This window comes from Lipophrys pholis (assembly GCF_963383615.2).
Source record: "Lipophrys pholis genome assembly, chromosome: 10".
Taxonomy (NCBI): Eukaryota; Metazoa; Chordata; class Actinopteri; order Blenniiformes; family Blenniidae; genus Lipophrys; species Lipophrys pholis.
This window is the reverse complement of record NC_137640.1, coordinates 16,417,119-16,441,292: the sequence shown is the minus strand read 5'-3', so window position 1 is coordinate 16,441,292 and position 24,174 is coordinate 16,417,119. Positions and strand designations below refer to the sequence as shown.

Below are 24,174 nucleotides of genomic sequence, written 5' to 3'. Positions count from 1 at the left end.
CTGTAGGCCCGCCTAAAGGTTTTAAGCATTTAAAAAATAAAAAATAAAAAAACCACAATACAATTTGTATGACTGCTTTAATGTCAGAACTCAGATTCATCATGTCTGATTTCATCTACTGAGATTTCATTCATCCGAAGTTATCATGCCAATTATAGGGGAAACTGTCATGAAATGCAATGTTTTCTGTATAGTGGTGATGTATTGAGCTTAACAGTCAACATTTCACACTTAACTGGTGACAACAGAGGCTGCAAATGATCATACAATGTGGGATAAATTACGTCTGATTAGCTTTATTGCAAGAATAAGGTAATTAAGTGCAACATTATGCTGTTTTGATCAATTATAAATGCGCAAAAAAAGAATTCCATACATTTAAATGTAATTCAGTCGTCACAACATCTTATCATAATTTATTTATACCCCTTACAATTACCAAATAACATACATTTTATTTTATCAAGAATTACTCATAAATTGATTGATATCAAACCACTTTTTAAATTTGTTTAATTCAGATGTGATTTCTTTGCTGAGCTGTTTCAAGTTCTTTCCTCTCCAGAAAATATTTCAGTCGTCAGCAAACAAAACAAAATGAAGTATATTAGAGATTTTTATATATGTCATTTATATAAAGCATAAACAGTTTCGTACCCAATACTGACCCCTGTGGGACACCACAAAGAAAATCCAAGCATGAAAACTGAAAATCACCCATTTTCACAAACTGTTGACCGTTGCTTAGATAACTTTTTATCCACTGCAGAACCATCCCCCTGATACCATATGACTCCAGTTTCTTGATTAATTGCTCATGATTTATTGTGTCGAATGCCATTTTGAGTTCTTTGAACACTCCTACTGCACATTTCTTTTTGTCGACAGAGATGGTGATTTGTTCGATTGATACTTTTAATGCCAGCGAGGTGGATCTTTGTGATCTGAATCAATATCGACTTTCAGGAGGCAGTTTGTGTTTGTCAATAAATTTGTTTAACTGTGAGCAAAAACATTTTTTTTATACTGTGGGAGCAGAGAAACGGGCCTGTAACTATGAAGTGGGATGACTTTTGTAGTTTTTATTTCTATTGGGAATTTACCAGCTTAGAAAGACAAATTGCAGCTGTATGTCAGAAGCTGAAGTATTGCTTCTATAACCTTTTTGACTATTGTCATATCTAGTCAAGTGATCATTTATACATAATATCTATTATTTTGCTCTCCTTCACGTCTGTGAGAAACAATGGGTTTGGATTTCAAATTATTAATGTTTCGTTCCACCTATCAGCTGATCCAGGATTATGTATTGTTTTTCTGCCAGATTTGGACCAACATTTACAAAATACCTGTTGAAGTCGAGTCAGGAAGTCATTCATATTATCAAGGTTTTACTTTTGTGATCCACGGTGTGTCTAACTACTTATTTCTTTTACAGTTTTTTTTTTTTTTAATCTATTCATTGGACAAATATCATATATACATTCAAAGGTACATAATGGTATCATACAGTATATTAATACAAAGGTATCATATATTAATTTAAAGGGATTTAGAAATGTTTCATATGCTTCATCAGTATTGTCTTCGCTTAATACCGACTCCCAGTTCTGTTCACACAGAACCTCTTAAAATGCATTTATTGTCTCTTCTGTCTTCACTCTATTAAATTGTTGTCCTGTAATCTGTTCCTCTCTCCCGTAGCAGCTGTCATATATTACAAAAACTGGCAGATGGTCACTTATATCAACTACCAGGGATACTGTTTGATGTGACTAAAGTTTGAATACAAGCTGCTGCTGTTGAAAAGTTTAGTCATTTTGGGTTTGAGTCCCATCTTTGCAGAGTCAACAATACCTCAGAGCAAAGTGACACAAAGCGTTTACAGGTCAGTTCAACATGACCTACGTTTGAAAAACAGTGTAAGATTAGACCCTATTTTGGATGAAGCCAATACAATATAGTTTTATGAATTATTTTTGTGAACAGCATGTGGTTTTTCACTTATTTTACATACAAATAAAGTTTAGTCTACTCACCTGAGCCCTGCAGAAATACTTTTATGGTGTGACGACGTCTATGGAGATCAACATTTTGTTTATATTACTGCATTCATGTGCTTTAATTATTATATCTTATTTAATTTAATTAATTTGTTCAGCATTAATCATTCCCATGCTTCTCTGTTGTTTGCTTTATTACTAATTATATGCATTGTTTAAATTTGAAATGTTTTTATTTTTTATTTAATAACATACTTTATCAAATTCAGTCCAAAACATACAGTGCAATTGACATGCAGTCAACATTTTTCATTCTTTTCGTCCCTCAGAAACAATCAAAGACCCTGTAAGCCTTATAAACAACCCTCCCAAACCAATAAATAGACCTCTTGGTTAAGATAAATAAATAAAAATGAATAAATAATAAAAAGTGGAAAAATAATTTAAATTTGAAATGTTTTGACAGCTGTTGTTCCTGCTTTATCTTTATTAGCTGTCAAAGCTCTTTGTAAACTTGGTTTTTTAAAGGTGCTATACAGATGACGATATCATTATTGCCAGAATCTTATTCTTGCTTGCGTTTTATTCAATCTCTCTGAGGTCCACATTGGATTAGGCCTTGATTTGGAAAAGGAGTCTGGGGTAAAAAAAACTAATCAAGTCTATTTTGGAAGTTTCAATGACTTGTTGTTGTGAATTCCATTAAAAGAAGAATATACATGACATCCATGAAACACATGTTTGTAAAACATTTTTTTATTAAAAATAAAATAAAGAAATCTGTTAAAAACAAAAGACATTGTGCATCATTTGTGTCTTTGTCATGTCGTCTGGACTAAAAACCTCCCTATAGCTATTTGAGAAATTGGGACATTTCAGGAAAGTCAGGAGTCAGGTTAAGGCAACAAACTGCAACTTTGATGTTTATTTATTCTGTTTAATCTGCAGGATCAGGGCACTGTAACATCAGTAACTGTGACAACCAATGTTTAGTTAATGATACAGTTTGATAGGAATAGTCAGCAAAAACTGCCTATAAAAGGAAGAGCTCTGGTCTCAGAAATCTACATCCACCAGCCATGAGGGTGCTTGTGTTAGCTCTTGCAGTGGCCTTTGTGGGTGAGTATGTCTTTAGACATTTAAAACTCGTTGTTGTAAAACTTGTTCAAAATGTGATGTTAAACTTAAAGGCCCTAAGTGGAACACATGTTTTTTTGTAGACGGATTGTGACAATACTACAATGATAAAAAAAAAAAGTAGTACTTCTTCAATAATTCTATAAAGAGTAACAAGAATTTACATTTTAAATTTTAGAAATCTACTACTGCCTTAGCTGACAGTAAAATGTAGTTTATTTTCAAACTATGCTTGAAAAAACATTGCAAATTAAAAGTGATTGGAAAATAAAGTGAATTCTTACTATAAATAAAAAAATATCTTTTTCATATCTATTGCTTCCAATGAACACTAAATTAACTTTTCTTATTCTATTTTGCAGCTGCGAACCAGGGTAACCATAGTAAGTTGTTTTATTGAAATTAAGGCAGACACAAGTCCAAGTCCATTTCAAAATACAGCAACAATGCAAACAGATTTTTATGAAGATTTCTTTTCCTTTTATTCAGTCCCAGAGTTCGCTCCAGGACAGACATACATCTACCGATATGAAGCCGTACTCATGGGAGGTGTGGCGGAACAGGGCCTTGCTCGGGCTGGAGTTAAAATCCAGAGCAAAGTTTTGATCCGTTCTCTCGGTCCCAACAACGTCATTCTGAAGGCAAAGAACCTCCATTCATCTTTCTACCAGAAATACTTATTATTATGAACAAGAATCAGATTGCAAATGAGTGCAAATGAAATTCTTGTTGCAATATAATATTGATATGTTTCTCAAAACTCTCTCTTGTCTTTCTAGCTTGAAAACCCAGAGTTCTTTGAGTACAGTGGAATCTGGCCCAAAGATGCTTTCATTCCAGCCAACAAGCTTACTTCAGCCCTCTCTGCTCAACTCTTGACACCCGTCAAGTTTGAGTACACCAATGGTGTTGTTGGTAAACTGTATGCACCAGCATCTGTCTCTGAAACTGTGCTGAACATCTACAGGGGAATCATCAACATCCTCCAGATGAACATCAAAAAGACCCAGAATGTTTATGACCTTCAAGAGGTACAATTTTCAAACATTGAGTTAGTTTTTATGAAAAAATCCAAATGCAGACACATTTAACAAACAATATTTTGATTTTTATGCTCTAGCTTGGAGCTCAGGGTGTGTGCAAGACCCAGTACACCATCTCTGATGATCAGAAAGCCGAGCGTATCTATCTGACCAAGACCAAGGACCTGAACCAATGCCAGCAGAAAATTGTAAAGGACATTGGCTTGTCTTACATTGAGAAATGCGCTGAGTGTGAGACCGTAAGTACTAATTTACACTCACGACTCATTTCTTAAGGTGAACATATCAGTGTGATGGTTTGATGACTGTGTTGGTGTTGTTGATGCAGAGATCAAATGCCCTGAAGGGAGCATCTTCCTATAGCTACGTCCTGAAGCCTGAAACCAGCAGTGCTCGGATCTTGCAGGCAACAGTTACAGAGGTCTACCAGTATGCACCTTTTGAGATCATGAATGGTGGTCCCCAGATGGAATCTAGGTAAAGTGTTTTCTTTTTAATCATCCCATGAAATGTGCATACATTCTGATGTATTTGCAGTTGAGCTAATGTTTTTCGGCCCCGTGGCCAGATAAAGTTGTTTTTCAATCCACTAAATGAACAGATTTGCAGAACACGGTGTCTTACTGGTGATTAATTATGATGTATATGTGCTCACAGGCAAAACCTGACATTCCTGGAGCAAAAGAACGTACCAGTGGAGCCCAGTGCCACCCAGTACCTTCAGCGTGGATCCCTGCTGTATCAATTTAGCAGCGAGGCCGACCAGACCCCTTTCAGTCTTCTGAGGAAAGATGAGTCTCAGGTAGTTTATGGAATGAGACTGTGATCAAGTTTCTCTGTAATCCATGGGCTTCTCTATACAAATCCATATGAAATGCTTTGGGGTTGTTTTGTTGTTGTTTTTTTTGTCAGATTGGTGAACTTCTGAACCACTTGGTAACTTCTAACAAAGACAAGGTCCATGAAGAAGCTCCTCTCAAGTATATTCAGCTCATCCAGATGTTGCGTCAAAGTGGATATGAAAGCATCATGACTCTCTGGAATCAGTACAAAGATAGACGAGATCACAGGTACATGCGTCTTTCATTCAGGAAAAAAAACTGAGACAAAATCTTGCTGTGGATGATTAACTGAAGTTTCTTATTTGTAGGCACTGGATTCTGAATGCTATCCCTGCCATTCGTTCTCATGTTGCACTGAAGTTCATCAAGGAGAAGTTTCTTGCAGGCGAGCTGTCCACTACTGAAGCTGCCCAGGCTCTGCTGGTCTCTGTTCACCTGGTGAAAGCTGACAATGAAGCCATCAGATTTGCTCAGGCAAGTCAAATTATAAAATCATCTTTTGTATTTACAAATACAAAAAAGCTGTTACCTATAGTCAACAATATATTCCATTAGGAACTGGTTGGGGAAAGCAAATTCCAACAGAACAAAGTTCTGCGTGAGATCGTCATGCTGGGCTATGGTACCCTGGTGGGAAAACAGTGTTTGGAGAACCCAGATTGCTCTTCTGACCTTGTGAAGGTACGAATTGTCCAATGATCTCTTAACATGCTCGAAATTCATCTTTGACATCAGTAACTCTATTGTTTTTCATTTTCTCTCAAAGCCTGTCCATGAAGGTCTTAACCAGGTTGTAGAAAGTCGCCAAGTTGAGGAGATCATTACCCTTCTTAAAGTTCTGGGTAACGCTGGACACCCTGCTAGCCGTAAGTCAATCCAGAAAGTCTTGCCTGGATTTGGCAGTGCTGCTGCTAATCTCCCTCTGAGAGTTCACATTGAAGCGGTTCTGGCCTTGAGGAACATGGCCAAGAAGGAGCCCAAGATGGTGAGAGAATATTTTTCTGATCTGATCTGTTGACAGAAATAAATGCTCCATGGCATGTGCAGTTGTATCTAATAGCATTGACCTTTGTAAATTAGGTCCAGGAAACAGCCATTCAACTGTTCATGAACAGAGAACTCAACCAAGAGCTCCGTATGGTTGCTGCTATGGTCCTGTTTGAGACCAAGCTCCCCACTGGTCTGGTGATGACACTTGCCGATGCCATCCTCAAAGAAAGAAACCTCCAAATCTCCAGCTTCATCTACTCTTACATGAAGTCCATGACAAAGAGTACCGCTCCTAACTTTGCTGCTGTGTAAGAGCTTAGAATATCTTACTGTTTCTTTTCTGCTATAGATTTTGAAAAAACCAAACAACAAAAATTAAACAGCAGGGAATACTGTAAGAAACATTTCATTCTCCTCTTTTAGTGCTGCTGCCTGCAACGTCGCCATTAAGGTTCTCAGCCCCAGACTCAACAGACTGAGCTACCGCTACAGCAGATCCCTCTATGTTGATACCTACAACTGTAAGTGAAGTATAATCTCTTTTTTTATGAGATTTCAGACTGATACACAGCATTTCAAAGATTTTTATCTTTTGCCTGCAGATCCCTGGATGGTTGGTGCTGCTGCCAGCGCCCATTACATCAATGAAGCTGCAACTATTGTGCCAAAAACCATGGTGGCCAAAGCTCGTACTTATCTGGCTGGAGCCTACGCTGATGTTATTGAGGTATGACCATGTCTTGTGTCTATGCCTAAAAAGGAAGATCCCCATTATTTTCAAATCAGTAAATACATGCTTTCTATGTATTTATAATATACTTTGGAGGTATAACTTCCGAACTATACATCAGGAACCTGCTACACATTCATCCCTTTAATACAAAGCAAGGCCTGTTGGCAAAATAAGAGCAAAAACAGGGATAGTTATTTAAATGACAATTCAACTTAGCTTCCCTCAACATTAGACAAAAAGCTACATTCTGCAATTGTCTACCACATCACCAGCTTCTGTTTGAGCTATTTTAGGATTTATTCATGACATTGGCGTAAACTTTGTTGATTGTTAGTGACATTACAGTTACTTTTTTTTTTTTAAGAAAAGTATGTCAATATATTTGCATTTGTTTTGCATTTGAACAGCTTGGTGTGAGAAGCGACGGAATCCAGGAGGCTTTGATGAAAAACCAGAACATTCCTGAGAATGAACAAAGAGTCACCAAGATGAAAGCAATCCTTAAAGCTGTAAGTTTAATGAGCAATTTCAATGTGCAAAGACACATTTCTAAAAAAGTATGATAAGTAATTAAAATAAATTCATCTTGAAATATCATTTCTATCACAGCTTTCTCAATGGAGGGCTGAACCATCAAGCCAGCCACTTGCCTCTGCGTACGTGAAATTCTTTGGACAGGAAGTTGCATTTGTCAACATTGACAAAGCCATTGTTGAGCAGGTCATTGAGGTAATGTATCAACCAGGGTTTCACTTGACTAAAAAGTAATAACGTTGTTTTGGTGAAAATTCTGAGTATCACTAGCAACTTTGTGTTTACAGCTCGCAAAGGAAGTTACAGCTCAATCCAGTGCCAAGAAGGTCCTTGAAGCTCTGGAGTCCGGTTACAACCTGCATTTTGCTCAACCACTGCTGCTTAGTGAGATTCGTCGCATCCTTCCCACTGCTGTTGGTTTGCCCATGGACCTCAGCTTGTACACTGCTGCAGTGACTGTTGCATCTGTTGAAGGTACGACTTGTCATTTTCTTTTCTCTGTGGAGCAGACGAGCAAATGATCAATTCTAATGCTGAAAATGCATTGTTTACTATTTGGTGAAAGAGGTGTGTGTGTGTGTGGGGGGGGGGGGGGGGTATAGATTAAGGAGGGAAAGAAATTTCAAACAGCCATGTGCATGCACAACCCTAGAAGCATTTAGTAGTTCCTTGTTTCGAGTGGGACTGCAGAACAGACTGTCGGGGGAGCTCAAGCAGTGTCCAACCTTGAAGCAGTTCAAACAACGGTACAAACAAATGGTGTTCACCAGGTATAGGAAAGAAGAAGAGACAAATAGGCATTGGGGGTGTTCACTGTGACAACATGTTTAGTTATCTGTTACTTACTCACTTTGTTTTGCTTTGTTTTGTGAATATGTGATTGGTTAAAGGGGTCATATTATGTAAAATCCACATTCTAAAGGGTTTCCAACAGTAATATGCGTCCCCATACCTGGGAATGATGCTCAAGAGGTGAAGAAAGTCTGTCATCTCACTCCCTGGCTTGTTTAATTTAAAAAAATTTTTTTTAAGTGTGTTGCTCCAACAAGAGAATCATAAATCAAACCCTGTAAAGGTAGGCTCTCCTTTTGACCCTCCCACAACAGCTCTGCTCTGGCACATGGCACCATGAGAGGAAGTGTGGAAAAGCTATATAATATGACCCCTTAAATTAAGATTAAAATAAAAGATAAAAAAAAAGCACTGACTGGAGAGGGGGAACAATTTAATAAGCTTTTGCTTTCTCCTACTCCTTTTTATACACCCTTTGTCTATATTTTAAACTTTAATGTATTTTGTTTTTACTTTAATAAAAAAAAAAAATAATGAACGAATAGTGCAAGCCACAGTGAGCCCACGTCCAACTGAGAGTTTCACTGCTGCCCAGCTGCTGAAGTCTGACATCCACATGAGAGTTGCACTCAATCCAAGGTAAATCCTCTCTACCACTTTCACCACAATATTCCTTGACCATTTTTTTCTCAGCAATTAAGAAATGGTAGCAACTGCATTGAGAGATACCCTTCTAATTGATGTTTTCTGTTTCCTGCAGCGTCTCCGCTCATACCTATGCCGTCATGGGTGTTAATACTGATTTCATCAAGGCTGCTGTGATGTCAAAGGCCAAGGTGCACTCATTTGTTCCTGCAAAGATGGAAGCACGAGTTGACATGGTTGGAGGCAACCTCAAGTTTCAGCTGCTGCCTGTTCAGGAAATCAATAAGATTGCATCTGCCGAGTATGTAAATGTTTTTTTGCTGTGCTGTAATTTCAAAGATGATATTTTTGATGTGGTCCAACATTTCTTTTTCTTTCCAACTATAGACATGAGTCTATTGCTGTTGTAAGAAATATGGATGATATCAGAATCACACCACTGATTCCTGCTGAACGTTTAGATAGGGTGTCAAAGGAGACTCCCAGTTCACGAGTTTCAAGGATGGCATCCTTCTTCTTTGGCAGCCAAGTGAGTTTCTTTCAATTATCAGCTTCTTTATTTTCATAACACAAGCTTCTTATCAAAAAATAATGTCTGACCTCTGCTGTGGTTTTATAGTCCGAGTCATCTGAAATCTTGCATCCTGGCCAACAACAAAAAGCTGATATCCCATTCCCCAAAACCTTTGTGAAGAAAAGGTGCATTGAAAGCAAAGAGTTTGGCTACAAGATGTGCGGTGAGACTCAGGCTCGCAACGCTTCCTACATCAAAGCATCCCCACTCTACGCTATGATTGGAAAGCATGTTGCTGAACTTGTAATTACTCCAGGTAAGTGACATTAATGACTACTGTCACTAATTCAAAATGTTTTATTTTTTAAATATACATATTAACATATAATGAAATGCAAAACATTTACCTATTTGAATTATAGTTGCTGGGGAAGCGGCTGAGAAGATTGAAATTGAAGTTCAAGTTGGAGAGAAAGCAGCAGATAAGATCATCAAAGTTATATCCAAGAGTGAGGAAGAGGAAATTCTTGAGTCCAAGAATGTCCTGATGAAACTGAAGAAAATCCTGGTTCCTGGTCTTAAGAATGGCACGTCAAGTTCCTCCAGCTCTAGCAGCTCTCAGTCATCTAGCTCTCGCTCAAGCGGCTCCAGCTCTTCATCTTCATCCTCATCCCGTAAAGTAAGGAAGTCAGCAACTGGGAGCAGACAGCCTTCTGACACTCGCACCGATAGGCGCATATCTCAGACACAGAGCAAAAAGTCCAGCAGCTCATCAAGCAGTAGTTCCAGCAATCTGTCATCCAGCCAGTCCAGAAGCAGCTCCTCCTCCTCCTCTTCAAGTTCAAGCTCTCAGTCTAGGGTGAGTCACATTCACCTTCTATCATTGAAATAAAAAAAAGAGAAAACATCAGCATAATTCAGATTATTACAGAATTATAGAACATTAATAAAACAATATCTTGTCACAGCAAGGACGTTATCCCATGGAATTTGTCAAGAGCCACATCCACCAGGTAAAGCTCACACCATGTGAGGTATCTACTTCAGGTACATTGTTTGAGCAGGCTAAATGTGTGCTTTTTCCTTTTGCAGCATGCCCTCCCCAGCAGCAAGAGCAGTGCTCACAGCTTTGAGTCCATCTACAATAAGGTGAGTAATCACCTCACAATGTTTGCTGTGATATAACACAAATGAACACTTTCAGTTACATCAATACCCTTTGTGAACTTCCAGGAAAAATACCTTGGGAAATCTGTTGCTCCAGTTGTGACCATTCTCGTCCGGGGTGTGAGACCTGACCAAAAAGTCCAGGGGTACCAGATTGCAGCTTATGTTGACCAAGCCACTTCCAGAGTGCAGGTTATTATTGTCAACCTGGCTCAGGACAACAACTGGAGACTCTGTGCTGATGGCATGGTGCTCAGCAACCAGAAGTTAATGGTAAACTCAATATTGCGAGCCAATTATAAAATGCTGTCAATTAGCGTGTTTCTTGGGATTTGACTTGATTTGGATTTTCTCTTAGGGCAAGATTGGCTGGGGCACTGAATGCAAGCAATACAAGGCTGAGCTCACAGCTGAGACTGGTCTTGTGGATCAGAAGCCAGCAGCCCGTCTGAAGGTTAGCTGGGAAAAACTTCCAAGACGCATGCAGAAGTACATGAAGAAGTAAGGTCACAAACTAAAAGCACGCCATCACTTACAGCTAAAAGCTTTGAAAATAAACCGCCCTCAGTTGTCCTGAATACAAGTGGAACTGAACTGTATTGTTTATTCATTTTCTAATCTGCACTTGTCCAGGTTGTCAAAATACATCACCCGTATGGCTGTGGGAACTGGACTGAACATTGCAAAGACCAAATACATTCAGAATCAGATCAAACTGACGGTGGCTGCTGATTCTTACCAAAGTGTGAATGTTGCACTGCAGACATCAAAGGTGCATACCGCCCATTCTTATTCATAAACAGAAAATGTTTATGTCACAGTTTGTAACTCAGGTTGTCAAACTTTTGCAATTATTTATTACAGGTTTTCATCTATAAACTTGGAGTGAGTCTTCCAGTACCTCTGCCAATTGGACAATCCGCTTATGATGTGAACGCCCACCAGAACTGGGCTGAGAAGATCATCCATCTGCTTGCTAAGGAAACTTCAGGTGACATTATAGAAAGGGACAGCTTTCACATACATGGTTAACAATTTTCCTATTTAAATTCAAGAAGCTAAATATATATATATATACATATATATGTTTTTATTTTCACTACAGCTGAGTGCAAAGTTGTCCAAGACAAGGTGAAAACATTCAACGGTGTCTCATACAAAAGTGAGATACCACACCTTTGCCCACAAGTCTTGGCTCAAGATTGCACAGATGACTTGAAATTCATAGTTCTGCTGAGGAAAGACCAAGCAACCAACCAGAATGAGGTCAATGTGAAGCTTGAACACATGTAAGTGCCACTACTATTTATATTACATTTTGTGGGTAAACCTTGAGAACCAGGAAATAACAGTAACACATGGATATTATTTGTTCTTCTACAGCAATGTCGACTTCTATCTGAGGGATGGTGCTGTCAAAGTCCGTGTTAATAAAACAGAACTTATTCCTCCCACATATGAGCATCCTGATGGTACCTTCCTCTATTTAATCATTTGTTAAAACCTTTTATTAAGGAACCAAAATAAATGGATCCTTCAGTCAGACCTATTAATTTTGTTCATTAGCTGTAAGTCACATTTTTAAATGTATAACAAATATTATGAACTTTCATTTCAGGCAAAATTTCAATCAAACAGAGGGGTGACAGCATTTCTCTCATTGCTCCAAGCTTTGGTCTTCAGGAAGTTCAGTTCTCTTCACAGGAAATAAAGGTGACGTATCCCAATACGCTTTACCTGATAAGGTTGACATATATTATCATCAACATTGCTGCATACTGAACATTACTGTTTCCTCTTATTTATTTATTTTTTTCAGATTGAAGTTGCACACTGGATGAAGGGAAAGACTTGTGGACTCTGTGGAACGGCTAACGGCGAGGTCAGACAAGAATACCGCAAACCAGACAAAAGCATGACCAGGGACCCAGTCAGCTTTTCTCATTCCTGGGTTCTGGGAGGAGACAGCTGCCGCGATTCCTCTCGTAATACTTACAGGATTTACCCATTTTTCTTAATTAATTATAATTAATTGATGATCAGTTTATTGGTACTCTTTATGACAATCCACAACAGCTAAGACCCAATGAATATGAGAGTTTGGTTTCTGACAAGGAGTGCATAGTTGACAGCATTGTGTCCCACCTTTTCAGAGTGCTTGATGAAACATGAGTCGGTGAAGCTGGAGAAGCCGGTCAACATCTTTGGCCAGGATTCCAAGTGTTACTCTGTTGAGCCCGTGCTGCGCTGCCTTGCAGGCTGCATGCCCGTAAGAACCACCACTGTCAATGTTGGCTACCACTGTGTACCCTCAGGTGAGCCCGCATACAAGCACTGTTTGATCACAAAACTGAGATTGTCTTGCTGTCCCATGTCTAACAGTCATTTCTGTTGCAGATTCCTACATGAGTCGCCCTGATGGTCTGAGAAGCATCCAGGAGAAGAGCATTGACATGATTGAAGCCACAGAAGCTCATGTGGCCTGTCGCTGCACCGCCCAGTGCTCTTAATCGCATTGCTATCACTTTTAATAGCAATGATTATCGGTTTTGGTTTTGTTAAGTATTGTTACTCTCATTGATTGAAATGTAAACTTAAATAAACTCAAGAAGCATCTGAAACACTTGTGTTAATGTTTTTTTTTTCTTTCACTTCTTCGTTGCCAAATATCAGTGATACAAACCAATGACTGATCTATCCTCAGAGGCCCATCATCTCTTGCATGCCTCACTACAGTGAAAAACTAAACAAAAAAAGGGATAGTTCAAACAAAAAAGGCAACATATTTTTGCAAATGAAAAAATACATAGACACATTTAAAATCTCATCTTTTGTGCCAACAATCATCCACTTCTGTCATGCAAGTCTCAAAATAATTTTATTTTGTGTTGACACCTCAGCTTCACATCTCCTTAAACCTCAGACGACCAAGCGATCAGCTATGATCTTTTTTTTTTAAATACAAAAAATGTAGATGTCTGGAGTGTGTGCACAATAACTACATACTTCAGACAAGATGGACACAAACCAACTGGAATTGACCACATTTGTCCTTTCCTCACTGTGTCTATGATTCTCTTATTTCATGTTGTCAGCTGTAGAAGTGTGATCAATTGAGGACCCCCCTTTTTTTCAAGAACGCGAGTAGAAAGTAGATATTTGTGTTTCAATGTAGGTATGAAAAACAAAAAGTTAAAACTGATTGCACATATAAAGTACAATTGATCTACAGATATGTGGAACATTTTACGAAGTAGTGATGCTTCATTATTTCCTAATTCTAACATCGTGATGGATTAAAGTTGTTATTGCTCACCTGTAAAAAAGGATCGGCGATGATCGGCACTAGAAATCTATAATTGACCGTCCTCAAGAAATCTGGAGGTGATCTTTGGCAGTGCTGTTGGCCAAAATAAAGTCTTATCTCTACCGCAACACTTTTTGAGAGAATCGTACGTGCCTTTATTTAATCTAGGTGAGACTACGGCAACTCCCTCTACATTGGTCTTGATCAGATGTCTCTTCATCGGCTTCAGCTGGTTCAAAATGCTGCTGCAAGACTTCGAACAGGGACAAAGAAACGGGAGCACATCCCTCCAGTTTTAACCTCACGCCACTGGCTTCCTGTCTCCTTTAGAATTGTTTTAAAGAGTTTATTACTCCTTTTAAGGTGTTAAATGGATCGGTGCCTTCTAATTTATCCAAGCTTTTACATGTTTATCGTTGAGGTCAGCTAATCAGATTGTTCTTGAAGTTCCGAGATCCAGACTCTAAAATAGAGTTGGCCATGCCTTTTCCATGACTGCACCCAGTCTGTGGAATCGCTTAACTCTCCACATTAGAGCCACTCGGTCTCTCGAGTCTTTCAAGTCCTGACTCATGACACATATGTACTCTCTGGCTTTCAATTGTAGTTGAGGGCCGACACTGTAATAGTCTGGCATTGTTTTCCCCATGTATTTACTCACAGAATGTTTTATTATTTCTGTGCCTGCCTCTTTAAGAGGCAAGGTGCAAAGAGTACTATCCGAGGAGCGCATTTCATTTTAATCTTCTTAATCTTCTTCTTCTGCCGCTTGTTCTGCACGTAACTGGTGCCGCACCGTTGGGAGCACTTACACAAAAAAGCACATCAAAACGTGCAGAGAATTCGGAAAATTCATTGTGTGGGACCCTATAAAAATCTTACGGCATAATAAATATTTTCAAGCAACATTTACAATACTTCATTCATAGTTAATTATCCTTATGAGTGACCAGATATCCATCAAACAGAACATCTTACATTGGTTAAGTATCAATTCAGAGACAAATTGGGATGGTGCTTTAAACATTGTATTTCTGAAGGAAGAGACTCATTGTAGACACTCATTTCAACTGGTCTGGACTGTACCCTTAGTGTAGGTCAAGAGCACTTCATTCTGCAAATACAACTCATATTTGCATATAATGCAGCATCTTAGTAGTCATGAAAAACAAAAAGAGGAAGGTCAAGCTGCATGAATAGATCAGGGGTCAAAATGTATTTGTCATGCCCTCCACTTCTCAACCCTAATTTGGTCCGTTGGCACCATCTGGTGGCCTCCCTGCCTCATGGGCATGACCTCTCACCTCCAATCAACTCAACTGCTTCCAGCTGCGGCGGGGAGTGGCCACCCCACCTGCACCTCTATATAAACACCGGCTGACCACGAGCCGACGCCAAACCGTAATCTACTTCATTCTGGCCCTCTGCGGCGCTGGATTCCTGTCTGCCTCCTGCCTGCCTGGAACTACGATCCCCTCTAACCTTCCCACTCTTCAGCCGATTCTCCCCACTCCTGTGCCAGACTCCTCCGCCCGTCCTCTTTGGCTGCGATCGTTTGTACCTTATGTTTTACGCAGTTAGTTTAGCCCCCCCCCAGCCTGCTTCGTTGTATTTACCTTTTCTAGTAGCTTTTCCGTCAGGAGTTTCCTGATCGTTTTCTCTTTACTTCTTAGTATTAGTTTTTGCCTAAGTAGTTTCTTTTTGTTCCCGCTCTTCTTTTGGTTCAAATAAATCCGTGAACCAAATTCTGTGTCTCCTGTTTTGCTGTCTGCGCTTGAGCCTCAGTTCCGTCCCATGACAGTATTTTGCTACAAACAGGTGTTTTCAAACAAGCAAGGATCTTTCCCTGAAGGTGAAATCTCTGTTGTGAAACCTTATCAATTAACATCATTGACTTATTTACACTGTAATGCAGAAAGCTCTTTCTTGCCTATTAAGCTGCAAACGACACTGTTTGAATAATACCACATGGTGACTAATTCTGAAATGTTATTGATCAATTTATCGACCTCGTGGAATTTTGGAAGATTGTGAATGTCACGCATCAGCACACCGATTTAAGAACCCATGGATGCATTGCGTCAATAAAGAATGTCAGGAATGTGGCAGGTATGACGGGAGAATGATATTCGTAACTCATTGGGCCATATGTAAATGCACCTTTACATGAGAGTACAGCATTGTAACCTCAAATATGTTTCTCCTGACATTGTTGCTGATTGAATAGTGGAACTGAATATTGCAGCAAAAAAATTAAATCAACACAAAAATCGAAGCCCCATGTCAGCTGTCTTTATTAGCTTGATTTGAGTCAAACAATTTTAAAACTTTTTTTAAAAATTTATTCAAATATAACTGCCATAAGCCACTCCTCCCTCTCCACTGGAACTCCATTGTTCCCACTCTAATCAAATCAGTTACAATGGCCCCCATTCTCAAGAAACCTGATGCAGACCCAAAAATTCCAATAACCTCTGTCCCATCTCTAATCTCCCATTCATATCCAAAATCCTTGAACAAACAGTCGCATCCCAGATGCACACATATCTAACCTACGATTACTTGTATGCAGGGTCGTTTCTCGCTATAGGTAGACTAGGCAAGTGCCAAGGGCCTCCAAGCCAACAGGGTGACCCCAAAACTGTATGCGCAGATTCATCTGAGGATTAAGATTACCTGTCTTGTCCTTATTCTGTCGCTTTCTAGTTTGCTTATGTCCCATATATGCCTAAAAAATTAATAAAATGTACACACACACACACACACACACATATATTATATATATATTATACCAGCCACCCAATACTGGGCTGGTGAGCTGTTGCCTCGGTAGGTGGGTCTGACGCGCTAGGCGGCTATTGTTTAGCTTTTTTGCTTTGTGTCCATCAATTGAGTCCAACGCTCCGGTAAGATATAAACAATCTCTTTATTTCAGTTAAGTTCTTAAGTTCAATTCTCCAGAGCACAAACCAGAAGTATTTTCCGTTAAACTCCGCCAGAGCGGTCAAAAACCTGTGTGCCCTTCCGGGGTCAACACCTGTCTCCTCCTTCATTGCCCCAATCTAAATGCGCATGACGTCAGTGACACACCCACACAGGTCAAACATTTGTACACAATCCAATATCACATTTGGCTCCTACACACCGGCCCCTAATTGACATGGTACAAAAAACAAAAAAAAACATGGCAATTCTCAAAACCTAAAGGAGGCAAATATTGTATTGACCACCTTTCCTATTTTAGTTCTCATATACCAGACACAGCTTGGAAATTGGCCTTTCAATTATATTGGACTTGGTTTTCAATTTCACAGATCTCACCAAACCATGAGTGTCTGGATGAACATCCAAAACTCTTCCCAAAGGCCAGGATCCCCGTGGAGCAGATGGATCCATAATGGCCACAATATCACCAACAGCAAGGTTCTTTTTCCTTTCATTCCATTTCTGTCTTTGTTCCAGCAATGGTAAGTATTCACGGACCCATCTCTTCCAGAATAGGTCAGAAATGTACTGCACCTGCTTCCACCTTCTTCTTCCATACTGGTCCTGTAGCGAGAAGACTCCAGGAGGAATTGATGGTTTTCCTCTTAGCAGGAGCAGATGATTGGGCGTGAGCGGCTCCAAATCATTGGGATCATCTGACAGTTTGGTGATCGGTCTGTCATTTAAAATAGCTTCAGCTTCACATAACACTGTGGCCAGCCCATCATCATCCAGAGTCTGCTGGTGCAGCACTGAGCTCAAGACCCTTCTAACCAAACGGATCATCCTCTCCCATACACCACCAAAATGGGAGCCTGCAGGTGGGTTAAATGTCCACTTTACTCCAGCCTGCACCAGGTTTCCCGCTATTGCTTCCTGGTCCAATTTGGCGAGAGCTTCCCTTAATTCTCGCTCCGCTCCCACAAAGTTTGTTCCATTATCGGACCACAGTTGCTGGACCTGTCCTCTCCGACTTATGAAACGTCTCAGAGCGTTTATGCATGCATCAGTATCCAATGAAGATGCTACTTCCAGGTGTATGGCTCGACTCGCCATGCAGGTGAATATCACACCATACCTTCTGCAGCAGGATCTTCCTCTTTTTACTTCGATTGGACCAAAGTAATCAACCCCTGTGTTGGTGAAAGGTGGATGGTCGGGTAAAATCCTTGCGGCAGGTAGGTCGGCCATCTTCTGCTGTAAAGGTCTGCTATTGTAGCGCTTACAAAAGCTGCACTCTCCAATTATCTTTCTAATGGCAGAATTGCCCTTTGGCATCCAGTACTTTCTCCTGATGGACGACAGAGTGTGAGATCGACCAGCATGTCCAAGACTTCGGTGTGCGTGCCTGAGAATTAGTTTGGCAATATGCAGCTCTTTACCAAGGATGATCGGATGTTTAGCCTCCACAGGCATTGCACTTTTATGGAGCCTGCGTCCAACTCTCAACAGCCCGTCCTTAAAGATGGGGTCCAACTTGTAGATGGAACTGTGGCAGCTCACCTTTGAGTTTCTGGAAAGAGCTTCAATTTCCAGCTTGAACTTCTGGTGTTGGCAGTAACTGACGATGGAAATTTCAGCATTTTGCAGATCTTCCAGGGACAAATTATGTCTTTGTGGTTGTCCTTTATGGCGAGCTTTGTCACTTTCTGAAGGGAGTAACTGATTGTTTCTCTTGCATTTCTCCTTCAACCATGACTTAAACTTTAAATACCAAGCCACAGCTCTCTTGAGCCTCCACCAGTCTGAGAAGAATGAGATCAGCTGGTCTGTGGGTGCAGGAGTGTCCACTTTGGTAGAATTAGCAACTACCTCTCTCCTGATCTCTTTATCTTCCACATCCAGTGAAATGTCCAATGTAGTGTTGGGCCACTTTTCCTCCTCCAACCACAAATATTCTGGTCCTTCCAACCATCTTTTGTTTTTCAACAATTCTGAGACCTTCAGCCCTCTGGACACATGATCAGCTGGGATTTCCTTTGTCCTGACATGTCTCCATTGCACAGGCTCAGACAAATCTCTTATAGTGGCAACTCGATTTGCTACGAATGTGTGAAAACGCCGGTCTTCATTGTTCACGTATTTCAACACAGACGTGCTATCAGTCCAAAATACCGATTTCTGGAGGGCCATTCTCAGCTCTGCTTTAATCATAGCATCCATTTTTAAAGCAAGGACAGCTGCAGATAACTCAAGTCTGGGAATGGTCACAGCCTTTAAAGGTGTTACTCTGCCTTTGCCAAGAAGAAATGCAACGTGTATTTCATTCTCCTCATTCATCAACCGAATGTACGAGACTGTTCCAGAGCCAACTTCGCTGGCATCTGAGAAATGGTGTAGTTGGGCTTGCTTTATTGCTCCAAAGTCACATGGCTTAATACACCGATCCACACCGAATGCAGCCAACTGGTTCAGTTCTTCCAACCACCTTTTCCATTGCTGTAAAATATCCTGTGGCAAGGGGCCATCCCAATTACAGCCTCTTTTGCACAGCTCCTGCTGCATTATTTTGCCCTGAAGTGTAACAGGCGCCAAGAATCCCAGCGGGTCGTACACAGAACTGTTGACTGACAGCATTCCACGCTTGGTCAGAGCCCGATGTTTCATTTCCAATCCAAATTTGAAAACATCGGTCTCCACACACCACTGAAGACCAAGCGCTCTTTCCACAGGAAGCTTATCAATATCCAAATCCAACGGTTTCAAATCTTTGGCTCTCATCTCTTCAGGGATGGCTTGCAACACAACACGACTGTTGCTTATCCATTTTTCCAAGGCAAAGCCTCCCTTTCCACACAGAGTAATTAGCCCATTTATCAGTTGGATAGCTTCCTTATCTGTGGCTGAGCTCTTCAAGCAGTCATCAACATAGAAGTTCTGTTGGATTGTTTCTACAACACTGGCTGGAAACTCTGGCTGATTGTCTTGGGCAGTTCTTTTTAGAGCGTAGGCTGCACAGCTTGGTGACGAGACAGCTCCAAATAGATGCACCATCATCCTATAAGGCACTGGTTCTTGTGTCGTGTCTCCACCGGGCCACCACAAAAAGCGTAGGAAGTCCCGATCCTCTTCCGGCACACACACTTGATGGAACATAGCCCGAATGTCTCCCATGAAGGCAATTGGCTGTTGTCTGAACCTCATCAGGACACCCAGCAATGTGCTTGTGAGATTGGGACCTTGTAGTAACTCTGTGTTTAGGGACACACCTTTGAATGTGGCACCACAGTCGAACACAACCCGTAGTGTTCCCTTTCTTGGATGCCGCACTCCATGATGGGGAATATACCAAATTCTTCCATTGTCAAAGTCTCTTTGAACTTCAGGCACTTGTTCAGCATAACTGCAAGCAGTTATGTTGTTCATATATTTAACATACTCCTGATGGAAGTGCTGGTTCAATTGGAATCTTTTCTTCAGACCTTGTAACCTCTGTTGGGCCACAGCAAAATTATTCGGCAAGTGAACATCTCTGTTCCTAAATGGTAGGTTTACCGTATGCCTTCCACCTTGTAATTTTGTAGAGGTTTCCATGATTTTGAGAAACTTTTTGTCTTCCATAGAAATTTCCTGTTTGTCAACTTTCTCACAGAAATCATGGTTGTACTGATTCGTCAGCAATTCTTCCAAGTTGCTTATTGAAATTCTATTCACTGTGATATTTGGAGCTTCTAGCTCACTATTACCATCCAGCAGCCCGTTAACCACCCAGCCAAGCACGGTTCTGACTGCATATGGGCCATTTCCTTGGCTATTGATGACTTCCCACGGCTCCAGCAGCCTGGGTGCATTGGTACCAATCAACAGGTCAACATTGGCATGAATAGATGGCATGTGAACCTTTGACAGATAAGGCCATTTCAACAGATCTTGAGCTCTTACCATGTCGTCTGTAGTGACTGGCATTTCCTTTTGAGTATAAACTTCAGGGAGAGAATAGAACTGCGAGCTCTCCAAACCGGCCACTTCAAGACTGAACAAGGAATATGCTGAGCTCATCTTTGTTTGACCCATTGTTCGCAGCAGGACTTGGGTTCTTTTTCCAGGGAGGCTTAGGCGATGCATCAGCTGTTCAGAGCAAAATGTTCCTGTGCTGCCCGGATCCAAAAATGCATATGTTTGAATAACAGCATCACCCTTGGCAGCTTTGATCTTAACAGGAAGCACTGACAGCAATGTGCGACCTTCGCCGGCCCCTGTATGTCCACAAGTGGTGTGAGAGATAGAAATGGGTTCTGGTGTTTCTAATACACGTTCTGGAGAAGTCTTCTTTCCATTTATATGCAACACAGTTGGATGGCTTTGTTTACAAATGTTGCATTTCAATCTTGCTTCGCAGTCACGGCTGATATGACCTCGACGTAGGCAACCAAAACACACTCCTCTCTTCTTCAATAAAAACACTTTGTCCATGTGTCTCTTTTTCTGGAATTGCTTGCAATTGTCCAGTGAGTGTTCCAATGAACAGCAAACACAGTTATCATTTGTTTTCTCCTTTGGTGAGAGTGACTGCTTAACTTCGTTGTGTGCACTTATAGCAGTAACTGTGCTAGCCACCACATTTCCTCTTGTTTTGTTACTGGACTGTAACTTAGGGCGACTTAATGATGTTGTGTTAGAACTGTAGTCTTGCAGATCTCCAAAGAAAGGGTCCGAAAGGATCCTTACATGACGCTCCACAAACTCCACCATGTCATTGAATCCAGCTCTATACCCAGTAGACTCCATTATGTCATGAGCCTTGCTGCGCCAGCGCTCTCTCAGCTTATATGGCAGCTTCGCCAAGATTGCCCGTATGTTAACTGGCATGTCCAGCTCCTGTACATACTCCAGCTCATCCATGATGTTACAGCAACCTCGTAGGAATAGAGCGAAGCTCTGAAGTGCCTTGGTATCATCTGCTCTAATTGTTTGCCATGACAGAGCCTTGCTGATGTATGCAGTTGCAATTGTGTAAGGATTTCCAAAATGATTTTGCATTAGAGCTTTTGCAACAGCATAGCCACGATCTGCAGTCATATGTTGACAACTTCGCACCAGTTCACGAGGTTGGCCTCGGGTGAATTGCTCCAAGTAATACAAATTGTCCCCTGCAGTTGCTTTGCTTTCCACTCCTTGCTCAAATGCCTTTATGAAAGTCCTATAGTGCAGAGGATCACCATCGAAGATGGGAATGTCTCTTGGTGGGAGTGTCATTGACCGCTGCTGATTCATGAGAGCTGCTGTGATTTCAGTTTGTGTTCTCATGATTGTCAAAATGTCTTCAGGCATCCGTTGGCTAGTCAGTGACTGAGACTTCATTTCATCTTCTGCAGCTTGTTCTTTTGTTTCCATCCTTTTACCATTGTGTTCCAAGCGTTGTTTTGTTTTACATTTGTTTCCATCTTGTTCCACCAGAGGGTGCTGTTCACTTGTGTTCCAATTGTTTCCACTGTTTTCCACTCGATGTTGTTGTCTTTTACTTGCTGCATTCCATTGCTTTGGTCTCACATCCACAGGTTTATTTTCCAACTGTAACATTTTTGTAACAAGTTCCTCCTCTTGTTGTGCTGTTTGTTTGTCATTGCAATGAGGAAGTATGAACTCTTGGGCAGTGGGGTTTAAAGCTTGTCCATCCTTTGCTCCAATTTTATTGCAGGTACTCTTTGTTTTTGAGTTTGCTTGTGACTGGCACTCTTCATTTGCATCATAAATTTCCATTATTGCTTCTGATGCAGCCAGCTCTGCTTCCAAGTCAAGCATTTCTCTTCTTCTTCTTAGTTTTGCTTCCTCTTGTTCAATAGCATGTCGCTTTTTTAGGACCTTGACACGAGCCAAAACTGCAGCTCTTTCTGCTGCTGCCTTTAGTTTAGCAGATGAAGCACTGGACCTGTTGCTTTTCCGGCTGCTTCTACTGCTTACATTTGACACACTGTCTTCTGCAGAGAGTTCAGTTTCACCATTTTCATTTCGCTGTGTGTTTGAATTCATTTGTGTTTCTTTTTCAGTTTGAGAAAGCCATTCATTGACACATGAAAAACACTCATTGTTTGGGATCATTTTTGCTCTAAACCATATTTCATGTTTTTCACCATCTTCAACAGACAATAGACCCTTGAAAGAATCATGAACCCTTTTAGAATCATCACACATCATTTTCAGTTCATCAAGAGCATCCATCACCTTTGTTTTATCACCATTTGACATAAACTCATTCAATTCCCTTCTAATGTTACAGGCTTTATTTAGTTTAGATTTTCTAGTATTTTGTAATTTATCAAGTTTTTCAGCAAAAGCCTTTTCTGTTAATTTAACAGTACGTTTTTCAGTTACCACATTATTAGTATTTTGTTCATTTTCAATGTCCGTGTCCGTCGTCAACGCGCACGCTCCCTCCATTGTAGCGACGTGGCGAAAAGTTCAGTTCAGGTGAGCGCACCGAAAGTAGGTCAACGAGTCACGTGACTCAACGCGATGACGTAAAGCCTCCTTGACTTCCTCTTCTCATATCAGATTGCTGTTCTGATGTGTTTCACCTGTGTCTGAGTGTGTGATTGTCTTCCCCTGGTGGCTGTGCTTTATATTGGCCAACTTTTGTGTGTTCTTGTTGTCGGTTCGTTGCTGTGTCTCAGCATTTCTTTCTGTGATTGCCTCTCTTGATAGATTGAAGCGCTATATCTTCTTTCACTTTCTTGTGATAGACAGATTCTGTTTTTTTTTTGTTTGTTTTACCTGGTCATAATGGAGTGTTGACCAGATCTCTCTCTCTCTCTCTCACACACACACACACACACACACACACACACACACACACACACACACACACACACACACACACACACACACACACACACACACACACACACGGAAATACATTTCCAAAACTCACCTGGATGAGTTCCATGAAGCAGAACTGAAGAAGACTTTTGTCCAGAAATCCTCCATTGAACCTCCATAGTCTCTGAGGTCAGCAAACAACAAAAAACAGAACTCCACACACTGATTAAAAAAAAACCCACCAATAATTAGGCCGTGTTTATCTTAATGAAACTAAAGTGGGATGGAGCTCCTTCAACACTAATCGTACATCCTCCTTTCTCACACCAAGTCCATGTTCTCTGCACTTGACGCATATATACCAGTATCCTTGAAGTTACCAAGAGTATTGTCGTTGATTGCGAATGAATTCAATCAGCTATACGATGGCTGTGTCCCCTCGAACAAAGTATCCTCTTTACAGATCTGTCACTAATGTGAAAGTTGTGTCGACTAGCCAGTAAATCCTTAATATCTGTATATTTTAACCCGATCTCAAAGTAAATTATGGATACTCTAGTTTTGCGAGATCCCGCAACAGTTTATTTTTTTTCTTCCTTTAATTTTAAATGTTTTTACACTACATTTAGGGGCTCCATATAAATCAGATCAGAAGGATAAAGAGGAGAATGACAAAATCACAACAATGTACTGTATATAGTTCAGAAAATGCAAAAAGAGAAGAAG

At 40.5% G+C, this 24,174-nt stretch overlaps 1 protein-coding gene across 1 annotated transcript; it reads left to right on the top strand.

Annotated features, from left to right (window-relative positions):
- Positions 1-3,082: 3,082 nt before the first annotated feature.
- On the top strand, positions 3,083-12,910 carry LOC308115537 (vitellogenin-2-like; the record flags this gene model as incomplete). The annotated part of the gene is made up of 33 exons (XM_080473095.1): positions 3,083-3,122; positions 3,503-3,523; positions 3,630-3,781; positions 3,920-4,171; positions 4,261-4,422; positions 4,512-4,660; positions 4,841-4,985; positions 5,096-5,253; positions 5,334-5,499; positions 5,581-5,706; positions 5,792-6,010; positions 6,106-6,323; positions 6,439-6,536; positions 6,618-6,742; positions 7,156-7,257; positions 7,358-7,477; positions 7,570-7,756; positions 8,620-8,713; positions 8,835-9,020; positions 9,107-9,248; positions 9,339-9,549; positions 9,656-10,092; positions 10,202-10,246; positions 10,326-10,382; positions 10,467-10,673; positions 10,759-10,901; positions 11,034-11,172; positions 11,265-11,391; positions 11,506-11,689; positions 11,784-11,820; positions 12,220-12,385; positions 12,554-12,715; positions 12,798-12,910. 33 exons carry the CDS (start codon positions 3,083-3,085, stop codon positions 12,908-12,910), a joined length of 4,890 nt encoding a protein of 1,629 aa, XP_080329221.1.
- Positions 12,911-24,174: the final 11,264 nt, after the last annotated feature.